Source organism: Bidens hawaiensis, unplaced genomic scaffold (genome assembly GCF_021521415.1).
Source record: "Bidens hawaiensis isolate Kalapana, Puna unplaced genomic scaffold, B.hawaiensis_p1.1 tig00001382_1, whole genome shotgun sequence".
NCBI classification, from domain to species: Eukaryota; Viridiplantae; Streptophyta; class Magnoliopsida; order Asterales; family Asteraceae; genus Bidens; species Bidens hawaiensis.
Genome location: NW_027491078.1, coordinates 1,053,395 through 1,067,819, shown reverse-complemented (window position 1 = coordinate 1,067,819; position 14,425 = coordinate 1,053,395). Strand labels below are relative to the sequence as shown.

Genomic DNA, 14,425 nt, shown 5'->3' with positions numbered 1-14,425 from the left:
TATGTTGTAAAAAAAATGACAAATTTAACACAGGCCCACATCAAAACTTTAGTATTATGCCTGATTTGCCTTTATAACACATCAATGGCAGTAGCATAGATTTAATATAAATTTATTTGTATTAAACCAACGAAACAAGACTTGAATCTATTTTCCTTTCAAATTTGTAAACACGGGAATTTTGAGTAATAACATAAATGCACTTGTACAACAGTTTTATTTGTTATTTCTTATTTTGACGATTACATGAACTGTTGTTTGGGAACTTACCTCATTCGAAAACTTTCCTCCTCAGGCCAGCAAGATTCAGTAGAATAGATTTCCTTAGCCAATTGTAAACTTTTTCAAGAGTCTCAAAGTAAGCCAACCTCCGGCTCGTGAAAAAGCGCAAACTCCCAAGTAGTCCCATGAATCCTACAACAAACCCTGGGCCCATTCCAACATAAAACCACACGTCTACGCTAGCATCTTGACCTTCATCCTCACTAGCATGATTGTGATCTGCTACCCCATTTTCATTGCAACTCCTCGAAACTGGAGGGCCACATAATCCATTGTTCCCTTCATACATAGACACATCACTTAGAGTCTGGAGCTGATTTCCAACTGGAATTGGGCCAGATAGGTTATTGAATGACAGGTTGAAGAAGCTTAGAAAGTGCAATATAGTCAAACTCTGGGGAATCCGACCTGATAAATTGTTCATAGACAAATCTAAAGATTCCAGTTGCTTTAGATTTCCAATCCTCATTGGGATTTGTCCTTTTAGAAGGTTTCCCGAAAGATTCAAATTCTTCAACCCCACAAGGTACATTAGAGCTTCAGGAATTTCTCTGACAATTTTGTTGTTTGAGAGGTCTAAGGTCGAAAGAAACTGTATTGTTTTGGTGTACAACAACAACATTCCCTTCATGGAAGTCAAAATATTTTCTTCGTAATCTATAATGAAAGTGTCGTCAGCAGAAGTCTTGATCATACCTCGTAACTTTCCAAAGCAACGAGGGATTTTCCCTGTAATGTTATTGTGTGCCAAGTTTAAAAATCGGAGAGCTTTGAGTTGACAAAGTCGTAGCGGAATCTTGCCTGTAAACTTATTCAACTGAAGATTCAAAAGTTTAAGCTTAGATAGCTTTTCTCCAATCCAGAATGGGATAGTACCCATGAACAAATTGTTCCCTATATCTAGAGTGACCAATTCAGTCAACTTTTGTAAGGATGCCGGAATATTCCCCTCAAATCTGTTGTTTTGCAAGTGCAACGAGTATAAATACTTTACATAACCCAATGAACTTGGAACACCACCGCTTATGTTGTTATTTCCAAGATCTATCACATACAAATTAATTAACTTTCCTAAGCATCTAGGAAGCCATCTTGAAAAGTTATTTTGTGATAAATCCAAAATTTGGATGCTAAGAACCTTGCATAAGTGTAATGGAATCCTTCCTGCAAAGCGGTTTTTCGAGAGATTAACCACTTTCAGGCTTGGGTTCATTGTTCCATCCGTTTGCGGAACATTTCCCGATAGTAAGTTATCTGAGAGATCCAAAAATCTCACATTTGACGGAAATGTTGCTATTGATCCCTCAAATTTGTTTGAGTTCAATTTCAGGATTCCGCCCTCCGTTTGGTTACTACAGTTGAAATGAATTCGTGGTATTTTGCCACCGATCTGGTTATTTGACAAATCCAACTCAAGAATATGAGACAAAATACTCTCAAACCACTCTGGTATTGTATCTATGATACTTGAGTTGTAAAGATCTATCCTTTGAAGATTTGTCTGTGTTTTAAGCCAATTCGGGAAGTGGGGTCCGATGTTACATGAAGCTGCATAAAGTACCTGCAGTCGGAAGGGAGGGATCCACAGAGAGTTAAAATTAAACTCTAACGAATTCGACGACAAAACCAGATTATTTAGATTGTTTAGCATGGTGAAGTGAGTTTCGGAAATAACCCCAACCAATGAGTTGGAGGAGAGATCTAGATTCTTGAGGTTTGAAAGTTTCCCAAGACTCAAAGGAATGTTCCCACTCAATTGATTAGAATGAAGATATAGGTTTTCTAGACTCAAGATTAGTCCAAGGTTTGCGGGAATATGTCCAGAAAACATGTTTCCGGAAAGGTCCAGATGAATGAGGGTGCTCAAATTATATAAATGATCTGGTATCAAAGTATCAAAGAAATCCCGCGAGAGTTTTATGAAAGCAAGTGCGTCGAACATTCCAAAAAATCCAGGAACTTCACCATGGAATTGATTATCTTGAAGGTTTAGTTGCATTAGGCCAGTAAGGTTTGACAACCAGACCGGAATGGTTGAATTTATAAAATTTAAAGAGAGGTCGAGTGAAACAAGAGATGTAAAATTGACAAATTCAATGGAAGGGATAATGATATCACAGTCTGCCAGGTTTAATGTAATCAAAGAAGAGAGACTGTTAATTGGATGGAACCAATCAATATCATCACCTATTGTTATCCCTGAAAAGTCTAAGTGCGTTAATGACGATAAGGAAGTCACCCATCTCAAATTATCCATTTTATGTACTGTTGGTGCTGATCCAAAATAATAATCGGGAATGGTCTGATGATCGCTATAGGTGTTATGGATGACTAAAGTTCTCCTGAGATCAAGATATTGCAACCTTGAGAGATTTCCTAGATGATGAGGAACTGCTCCTCTAAAACGTGTGCTTGACAAATCAAGGTATTCCAAATATTTAAAAGATCCTAAGAATTTAGGAATGTTTCCTAAGAAGCCATTCATGCTTAAGTCCAAGTAACGCAAATGCTTCAAATTCTTTAATGAATGACTCAACGTACCTTCAAGCTGTATAGTGCCATCGAACATTATCATGTCCGGAGACACTGGAGCTCGTAGATCAAGTTTGACAACATGACCATTTTGACTGTCACACCCAACTCCATGCCATTCACAGCATTCAACTCCTCTCCATGTAGACAGAAAATTATTTCTGTCTATGAGGCTTTGTTTGAATACAAGAAGAGAGTGCCTCTCTCTTTGGATGCATGTAACATTTGAAGAACTAATAACCATGGTGTTGCCGCTTGTGCCAAATCTTTGCAAGAAGTAAAGGAATGTAAAAATGACAACAAAACCGGTTTCCATTTTGGAGTAAGATGGTATTCAGAGTCACAAAATACAATAATAGCAGGTCATTGCTCCATTTTCTTTCAGCAGTTCGTGGGTCACACGCATACTTGTAGTTATTGGTGGACTTTGACTTATGGGTTGTTTTGCAGTCAACACAAGTTGGCTGCAAAATTATTAAGAGTTAACTGAATTTTTATATCCAAATCTTGTAATTCCACAAATTCATAAAATCAAGTTTTTATATGTTTATGCTGTTCATTACGAAGGGGCTTGAAAACTCTCTTTTATAATATCTTGTTGTGGTTTAAAATCTCTTTCCCGTCAATATATATATATATATATATATTATATTATTAAGGAGAAGTGATGGACAACATGGTCATTTCACAATTAAAGGTTAGGGATAAAACCGACAATTAACAATTTGGCAGAAAAAGTAATTTGCCAACCTCTCGTTCGTTCTTCAAGCGTTCGGTGCAACTTTCTAATGCATGGATTCAAGTATAAAATAGGAATAGAACATACATGTTTACAAATATTACAAATGAAGGATTATATTAGGGTTGATATTGTAATAAATAATATACTATCTACCTATTCTAATAAAGTAAAATAAATGGGACACTTGTCATGTTTTGGTTAATTCTCATAATTTTTTTCCCTCCAAAACTAATATGCCCTAATATATTTAATAAATCAATAATTATTCACTTTCCTTTATACTATATTTATATATATATATATATATATATATATATATATATATATATATTCATAAATATAAATATTAACATATTATTTTACTATATATTTCAAAATACTTGATGAATTCCAAAAATCAACAACAAATCATGTTTCTCAAATGAAAATTGTTTCGGGATTTTTGTGGAAGTTAAATTTGATTTTATGGGTCAAAAGTTAATAGGTTGTTTGGTACAAGTTAACTACTTTTAGGTCAAAATTTGGTACGGGTTAAAAATGAAAATTTTGAGTATTTTTGAAAGTTTGAGAAAGCAAAATAGATTTATCGTCGAATTTGTTATGGGTTCAAAGTGTTGACTTTAAAATGTCAAAAGTATGAAAGTTAGAATTTTAAACATGATTCGGGTTTCAAGTTTATTTTTAAGGGCATTTTTTGAAATAATCAAAATGTTCGAGATTTGGCAATTTTACCTATTTTCCCTCAACTATTAAAATTTAAGAAAAGATTACGAACACTTTCAACATGCCACCCCCATGCCTATCAATGCTTCTAAATTTTATCAAATATGAAATATTTATATCAACATTAATTTTTCCTTCAATGGTGATCAGAACGTTGTATGGGAAGCATGTCATGTAAAACTATGCTCAAATGAAACAAAATATTCACAAAATTGAATGGGTTAACATGTTACTTTTTATGTTGTCATTATGACAAAGTCGAGAAGCCCTCTGAAACTTATCAAAATCTTTTTTGTGGTGTAGCTTAGAAAAACATAGTTATTAAAGAGCATCCATTGCTATAATTCAATATCCTACTTTCTTTTAATGGGTGGTAAATTGATAAATATATTAATAAAGATAACGCCTCTTTTGTATTTAGGCTGAGTGGTTAGAACTACTATCGTATGATAAATCTTATTTTCGAAATGGCTCATAACCAAAATTCTTTCAATTATACATATATGACACCGAGAATGAATTTTTCAATAGAAAGAAGCATTCTCGGGTAGAATTTGCACGGGCATTTTTTTTATTAAGTTCATTTAGAAAAATCATTTTGTAATATAAATAAAATCAATTTATGTACACATTGTATAGATACAAGTATAGATGTAATACATTTTTTTCATATACGCTATGTAATTATTTGTTTTAGTTATAATTTTATAACTTGAATTATCCGGTTTTATGAATGGGCGTAATATAATAAACAATAATAACTGTTCAAACCCTTCAAACACATTCAGCTCCTGAATGCTATTAATTGTTTCAACCGTTCCAACCCTTCAAACACTTTCACATATAGGGCTCTTGAATCCTATTAATTCCTTCAATCAATTCGGACTCTTTCATTCCCTTCAATTACAACAGAAAATTAAAACCCATTAATCATTGTGCAATCTAAAGGTTGAATTAAATGGCGGGCGGTTTCTCTTCTATGCTATAAATATGGTCAATGTTTACCCTCACAATTCCTCATCGTCTCTCACTCCCTTCAATGGAGGTAAGTGTTCCTCGTATTTAAGGGTTCTTTGCTTTGATTGATTTGTTCTGTGATGTGGCAGTATGTTACTGCGGATGTTGAACAGCTGCTGGAAATTGGAGCATGATTTGATTATTATTACTATATTGGTTTTCCATTTTTTTAGGGATTTGGAAAAGTTGATTGAATTGTTATGGTTATATGTTGTTTTGATTATAATAATAGTTTCTGGAATTAGGATTTGTATCAGATTGAAATTGTTTATTTAGTGCAAATTGATTTGGGATTAGAGGTTTAGTTCTTGAATTGAAGTTGTGTTTGTGCTGAATTGGATTGGAATTGTTGATTTAGTACTTGTTTCATCTGATATTAATTTTGACCTTGGGGTTTTTAATTGTTGATTTAGTGCAAGTGGATTGAAATTGTTGATTTTGTTGTTGAATTGGAGAGTTTGCATTGCTGTTGTTTTCGCAGATTTTGAATTTGACGTCTCATGAACGGAATTATGGTAAGTATTATAAGATGATGGATTCAGAAGGCGCTGCGATGCCGCCGGTGAATTTGATTACGAATATTGCGTGCGGGTTGCGGAAGGTGATGAAGCTGCTTCCTTTTAACTTTGATGTTATTAGGGATACTCAGCTTGGGAATCGGTACCTTTTTATTGATAATAATTATTTCCTGCGGTATGCAAAAATGCCTGGTTATGAATCTGTGCTGACGGATTTATTTTCGGATGTTTAGAATAAGAGGTGAGATCGTTTTAACTGTGGGACGGGATTGATGAAGCTTGTGGGTAACAGCGGTGTATGTGGCGATGACGATGAGGTCAGTTCTACTAAAATGCATGCTGAAACTTGTTTTTCTGGTTATGAGCATTTCATTTTAGAAAGTTGTTACCTGTTAGTATAGGAGTTACGAATAGGGTGGTTTTTAGTTTCTGTCAAAGTTTGTAGGAATGTTAAGCTTCTTTATGGGCGGAAGCTTATAGAAGCCGAGGCATTGCCATTCATCATTCTGAAATGGATGATAATAAAGTATGCGTGTGTTAATTTATATTATTTTACATGAGTTGGTGTAAATGTAACTTAATAAATGCTTGTTACAGGTTGATGATTCTTTTTGCATGGAAAATGAAGTGCTAAGAAAAAGTGTTGATTCTTCTGATTATCAAATGAGCGAAAATGGTACCAATTTAAGTTTAACTTATCCATCAACTATCAACTATTGTATTAATTAGTAACATTTTTTTTGTAAATTAAATACATCTAGGCGATCCTGCGGTTATAGATGAAGCAGCAGCAAAAGAGTGGGAGCACACTCTGCTACAGGACTTCATGGATAAAGAATTACATGAATTTTGAATAAACGTTTAGAGCAAAAGATGTGTGACATTTTTCTTTAATAAGTTTCTAATTTAGCAACAGTTAATATAATTTAATACACACATTTCTTGTGATGTCGGAGATGAAACTTTTTGGTGGATATGATACAATGACACTTAAGCAACATTTTGGGAAGAAAATAATGGAACTCGAGGATGAAAAACGAAAAGTACAGGTAAATATATATATACACATAATTAGTTATATTGTTTAATGATAATATTTAATGTGTGCTTTCTACCTTGATTATTAATGCAGAAAGAGAGACCGATTGCAGACTGAAATTGAAAATCTTTCATCAACTTCAAACAGGCAAAAACTGCAAGATTTACATTCCCTAAAGTTAAAATCACTCGAGTCACAAATTCAAGATCTAAAGAAGAAAAAAGACCGTCAAGTTCTGATTATGAAGCAAAAACGAAAGAGTGATGAAGCAGCTAAAAAGTTACAAAATGAGATACAATGCATCAAGGCACAAAAGGTTGGCTTATTAAAAAATGTTATGTTTCTAGACTCTTACTCTCTACTTTATATTTGTTGCTAATTTATATGAGCTTGTAGGTTCAACTACAACATCAAATGAAGCAAGAAGCTGAACAATTTCGACAGTGGAAAGCCTCTTGTGAAAAAGAATTATTGAAGGCATGCATTTGACTATCTGCTAATTTATATTGATTTGTTTCTTCTTTTTTAATATATGAATGCAGCTAAAGAAAGATATATAAAATCATAACATTAAAGTTTCTTCAGAGAAAGACAGAAGAGGCTGCAATGGCTCCCAAGAGGCTCAAAGAATTACTTGAGGCCCGAAAGTCAACCCGTGACAACACAGGTTTTTGGCCATGTTTTTTTGTTAAAAAAGTTAAATCTTTATTTTCCATTATCAAATACTTGACCGTGTTTTTTTTGTTTTTGCAGTGACCAGAAATGGAAACTGAACAAATGCACAGGTAATTAATCACATAACCAAGATTAATTAAATTTAAGAATCTTTAATTCAGTTTTATTAAATCAACTTAACTTTTTTAGAGCAACGAGAAATCACTGCAACAATGGCTTGATCATGAAGTGGAAGTTATGGTGAAAGTTCATGAAGTTCGACATGAATACGAGAAACAAAGCCAAGTGTATGTGTACTAGATTATTATATATATGATAAAAATATGGAAAAAGATGACTTTTTAAAATTTTGGTATATAATTTGGCACTCGTGCTGCACTGGTGGAAGAGCTAGCAGTTCTTAGACAAGTGGAAGAATTTGCTGCAAATGGAGTTAGCCCTCCAAGAGGAAAGAATGGATTCTCTAGGTACAAACAATTAATAATATTTCCTTAACGTTACAAAAATTAACTTTGACTAAATCTTTGACCACGTTAATATGATTCAGAGCTTCATCATTGTCACCTGAAGCAAGAATGTCAAGAATAGCATCATTGGAGAGCATGCTAAGCCTTTCATCAAACTCACTTGTGCTCATGGCTACACAACTATCGGAAGCCAAAGAACGAGCGCGTGCGTTTGCTAATCGCGGTCGGTGTAATCAGTTTCAATCAATGGCTGATGCCAAAAACTTACTTCAATATACAGTAGAAACTCTATAAAATAATACACTTGGGACCACCAAAATTTATTAATTAAAAGAGTTATTAATTAATCGATAAATTAATAATTATTTATTTATATATTAATTAATATTTTATTAATTTATAGTAGAATACTTAGTATACAAACACCTTTCAAGCTTTCACTTAATTATTGTATACAATGCATGTATATCAAATGAACGGCCCAATTTGAAAGAAACCTTCAATCTCCCACCTTATTATGCTTCTTGTGTTCAATATATCACTTTATGGACATTAAAAATATTTTATATATAAATACAAGATCAAAATAGGTTAACACAAACAAATCATACACACATGGCTTCCCATCTTAAAGGTGTGAAAAAAACAATAATGACAAACGAGATTCGAAGAGCATTATGCAAGCACAACAAGGATAATCTAAGTCTCACTCTAAAGCAATTGCAAGAATTTCTTGTTGAGCTATGAGAAAACAATACCAGAAGTTCTTACCATGTTAAGGAAAATTAGGGACGAGATTCAAGGGGAAATTGATTTCAACAAAAAACAAAAGACAATTGAGTCATTTTTCAAGAAACCTTCATAAATCATTCATGTAATATGCTATATATAAGGAATTATTAATTTATATTTTATATGGGTCTAAAGAAATTATCAAAAATGTATTATCTTATAATTTTAGCGAATTATTAATTTAGCACCCTATCCCCGAGTCGGGACCGGCAAAAAATATTATCTTAGAGAGTTTATTAAATAATCGAGTATTAATTTATCGAGTTTCTACTGTATGTTCAATTCTCTCGCAGATGCCAGGTAATAAATAAATTTTTGGCTATGCATTAAACGAATCTTTAATGTTGTGAAGCTATAGCCTGCCAAGCAGTTTGAGAAGGCGTTAAATTTAAAATGTGTGCCTTTGACAGCGTTGATCAAGGAGTTTTTGCCTTTTGGATGATGACACTAGATAGCTACTTTTTCCTTCTGTAGTGTAAACTGTATGTTGAGTTTGTTCTACTTATTATTAATTGAAACTCGTGAGCTTGTTACAAACACCACTTAGTGTTGCTTAGTATTAGTCATATGCTCAATGCCCACCACCAATAGGGGTTTGATCCAAGTATACATGAGTTGATGGATCAGTTGTTGTGATCTGATGAAGTAAAGTATCATTTTCTTTAATGATTTGAAGTGCTGGTTGTACACATTAGGGATATCATGCTGGATAGTTCTTATCTTGTATATTCAAACAGATGGTCATTCTCTCTATTCATCATGTATTTTGTAGCATTTTGCCATGGCTTCCAAACTAAATTAACTTCCAAGGCTTTTTGTATTCTGTTTTAAGTGTAGCATGTCGTCATATCATCATTTTCGGGTTGTGTAGAGAAAAGTTTACTAGTTAGGATACCCGGATATGTATGACTTTAAAAGTAGATGCATTTCATGTTAAAAAAATATCATGAGAGGATCAATGGTGAGAGTGTAAGATTGTAAAAATTACTAAACCCAATAGAGTTATATGGTCGGGTTTTACACCCGCCACAACGGCGGACACTTATTCTAGTATATATATAAGAAAAGGTTATATTGAAAACCCTCCCCACTTAATAAAACTTTAGAAACTCCATCACCATTAATCTAATAACATCTAAGGTTGGTATTTAAAGTGAGAAATAAATATATTAAATTGGTTAAAATAGTATTGTAAAGGACCAAAAGGATATTAATGTCATTTTGTGTCCTTCTCTCTCTTATATACAGCTACATCAGGTACACCGTTTGCTTCTTTAAAACCTTCAATTTTCATCTAAACATTCTTCCAAGATAAGAGAGAGAAATGCTTTTAAAAATTTGAATAAAACCAAATCCAGAATTAATTTTTTTTAATTCTTCTTTTTTTATAATGTATATTGAGATTTAATTTTAACTCATTCTTATTTTTATAATGTAGATGGAACTTTAATTAATTAATTTATTTGTAGCATGTTTCTACAATTTTAAAAGTCCACTAAATGTTTCGTCACTTTGTATTTCTATATTATATGGTTTTTATTTCTATAATCTAATATATTTAATTAATTCTTTACAATTTTTTTAATTAAGTTTATGTTTTTTCTTAATATGTTTACATATTTAGAAATAACTTAAAATATATAAAGATAATTTAACATATTTTTCGGTATGTAAAATATGTCATGTGCTTGTTAATTAAAATCTTTGCAAAATTTTAAATTAAGATTACATATTTTTTAAATATGTTTGCATATTTTGAAATAATTTAACATTTTTTTTACTATGAAACATTAGTATGAAACATTAAAACTAGTCATTTATATTTGCACGATTTTTCAATGGTTGTCCGTTTGCAAATTTAATGACATAAAGCATCCTTTATGCTCAAAAACTCTATCACGTTATGTCCTTTGGCACTAACCTAGTTAGTTTTTCTTGTTAAATCCGGTGATATGCAAGGCACATGAGGGCATTATTGTAAATTTACATAACCCTTTACAAAATAATTAGAAATTTAAAATTAAATACATTTAGAAGATCACCTGCTACTGACCGGCGCCACCGCTCACCACCTGCTGTTTGGTCAAGATTATGACTAGAATCAAAGTTAAATTTCAACCGTCTCACTGAACCGCCTAATACATTACTCAAGCTCACAACCAGAATCATTGTTAAATTTCAACGCTTCACCCAATCGCCGCTGCGGGCCAAAAACTAGGGTTCCGAATACACTTTTTTCCGGCGAGAAACGACAATTTCAAGACATGGTAATTTAGGGGAATGATAGAATGAGACCTACATAAGCATTCCCGGCAAACCAAGTACCATTTCGAGCACTCTAGCAACATAATCAATTTTTCGGTGAATGGTATCTGCCGAGCTGATTTGATTTAGTGCCATCATCTTCGGTGTCGCTGCCTTCATCAGGGTAGACGGTGGTGAGGTGTGTGACGACGGTTCGTCTGGTGTGGTGGCGATGATGAAAATTGTAGACGCGGGTAACGGAGTTTGGCTGTCGGCTGTTTGGTTGCGGGTGGTGTTTAGGTGGTGGCAATCCGGTGGTGTGGATGTTCGTCGGGGGTTGTGGTGGTGTTGGTGGTGGTGTAGAGAGAGAGAGTGAAAGAAGAGAGAGAAATGAAGGACAATAATTCTTTAAAATGATTATATATGCATTATATTTTTAATATTGTTCTAATTTATAAGTGGAGTAAAATGACTAAAATACCCTCATGTGCATTGCACATGAAGTGGTTGAACTGACAAATTTAACGTTCGTTAGTGAAAAGGACCAGCCGAAACATAAGGTATGTTTTCTGTTATTAAGTTTGCGAAAGTACAATAATTAAAAACCGTGTAAACATAAAGGACTAGTTTTGATGTTTTGTCTTTTTTTTGTGCTTCTTACATAAAAGGGGTGGGGGTTACATATTATTTTTAACTTGAAAAAAATGTTTAAAATAATCTTTACATATTTTATTGTATGCAGCACAATAAAAGATAAACATCTTTAGACTCTTTACATTTTTTAAATAAATATGGTTTTAGTTAAAAAAAATTGTAAGGTTGCATATTTTCAATAAAAGGTAAATGTTTTTAAAATCTTTAACAATTTTTTAATTAAGTTTACGTGCTTTTTAATACGTAGACATATTTTTACATATTTTTTTAGTTTATAACAATTATTTTAATCTTGAAACATGATAATTTATTCTCTTCACATCACATAATATGAACATAAAACCCATATGTTGAAAATGGGTTTCGAACAACCCCTCAAAATAATCAATTTAACTTTTGAAGGTAATTACAAATTGTTACCATAGGAGAATAAAAATCTAATTGTGTCATATGATTAGAAAGAAAGAGAAATACATGTGATACTCCGTAAATTACATTAAAGCCCCTTTTTGATTTATTTATTAAATAATTGAATTGGTTGATGTGATATAATGTGAATCAAAAAATGGGTTTCTAAAGTTTTTATAACTTATAAAGGTTTTTATCCTATATATATATATAGGGGAGGGATGTTTTGAAAACCATGTTGAGTTGTAAGAACTTAAAAACTCCATTCTAGGCCACACATTTAATTAAATGGATTGGAATATGTTGTTGAGATTAAATCTGGCAAAAAAGTCAAAGTATGAGAGAGAATAAAGTTGTAAGTGGTTACACTAACTTTTACGTCCGTTACACATGTGTAAAAAGTTGACTCGGTGCGTAAAATATTCTGTAATTTTTTTACGTGTATGTAACCTACATATATTACGCATGTGTAAAAAAAAATTCGATATAGGGGAGATTTCAAATGAGAACCCCTTGAGTTTTAAGAACTCAAAAGAACTCAGTGTAACGATTTTTTTTTACACATGCGTAATATATGTAGGTTACATACACGTAAAAAATTTACAGAATTTTTTACGCACCGAGTCAACTTTTTACACATGTGTAGCGGACGTAAAAGTTAGTGTAACCACTTACAACTTTATTCTCTCTCCTACTTTGACTTTTTTGCCAGATTTAATCTCAACCACATATTCCAATCCATTTAATTAAATGTGTGGCCTAGAATGGAGTTCTTAAGTTCTTACAACTCAACATGGTTTTTAAAATATCCCTCCCCTATATATATATATATCTATATATATATATATAAATGAAATCCTTAAAATCCTACGTGTCGCGATGTGGTCACTCCCCCCCTTTTATGGAACCCACCAGATTGCTTGATTTTTAAAGGGAGGTCTCTCATTGATTTAACCCAAATTCATGGGTATGGATCTTACCAAAAGCAGATAGCTCTTAAACGGGTTATAACATCTCATTAAATTAAAAATTATCTTACCAATTATTTGATATGAAAATCATATAAAATAGGGATATACTAAAATTTAATATCCAATTTAAAAAGAAAAATATATTATTTATAATTAATAAACAATTTTATAGTAAAAAAGATAAGCGGGTCATGGGTCACCAAATCCAGATAGCTTTTAAACGAGTTATAACATATCATTTATTTAATAAACCATTTCATCATCAAACCTTAAGTATATTATTAACTTTCTTACAATAAAGAAAATTAAAATTCAAAAAATAAATATAAAAATGTAAAACAACCATTCTCTCAAGCCATCAGATTGCTTTATTTGTAAATGAAGGCTTGTCACGCATTTGACCCAAATTTCACAGGTAAATGTCTCACCAAACTTAGATAGCTCTTAAATGAGTTATAATATCTCATTATATTAAAAATTAATCTTATCTAATATTTGATATGAAAATCCTATAAAATATGAATATACTAAAAAATAGTATCCTATCTTATTTAAAAAAAGATATTATTTATAATTAATAAACAACTTTATAATAAAGAAAATAAACGGGTAATGTGTATCACCAAACCCAGATAGCTTTTAAACCGGATTATAACATATCATTTATTTGTGAAACAATTTTATCATCAAATCTCAAGTATATTAATTATTAATCTTCTTACAATAAATAAATTAAAATCCATATATATATATATATGAGATTTTAAATGAGAACCATTTTGAGTTTTAAGAACATGTAAAAACTCAATGTAACAATTTTTTTACACATACGTAATATATGTAGGTTACATATACATAAAAAAAATTACTGAATTTTTTACGCACCGAATCGACCTTTTACACATGTGTAACGGACGTAAAAATTAATGTAATCACTTGCATCTTTATTCTCTCTCCTATTTTGACTTTTTAATCAGATTTAATCTCAACCACATAGTTTAATCAATTTAATTAAATGTGTGACCAAGAATAAAGTTTTTAAGTTCTTAAAACTCAACATGGTTCTCAAAATAACCCTCCCATATATATATATATAGGCTAAGTATAAAATGAAAACCCACTTGAGTTGTGAAAACTCTAGAAACTCATTCTCAACCACATGTTTTTAATTAATGTTTAAATCTTGTGGTCCACAATTAAAGTGAATAAAAAATGTAAATATAAATATAACTTTTTCCCTCTCTTGAAAACATATATAAAAATTAGTAAAAAATGTTAAAAAATAGCAAAACATTTTTTATTGATGTTTCGATGTTTTGTATTAAATGTTACAATATATATTACATGTAACAAAAAAAAAC

General features: G+C 31.7%; 1 protein-coding gene and 1 pseudogene across 1 annotated transcript; one reads left to right on the top strand and one right to left on the bottom strand.

Moving 5' to 3' along the window:
- Positions 1–227: 227 nt before the first annotated feature.
- LOC143573829 (receptor-like protein EIX2) lies at positions 228–3,130 on the bottom strand. The gene has a single exon (XM_077058617.1). It carries the CDS (start codon positions 3,128–3,130, stop codon positions 272–274), a length of 2,859 nt encoding a protein of 952 aa, XP_076914732.1. The 3' UTR covers positions 228–271.
- A 3,164-nt stretch (positions 3,131–6,294) lies between these two features.
- LOC143572647 (kinesin-like protein KIN-4A) overlaps positions 6,295–14,425 on the top strand; it is a 30,885-nt pseudogene continuing 22,754 nt past the window's right edge.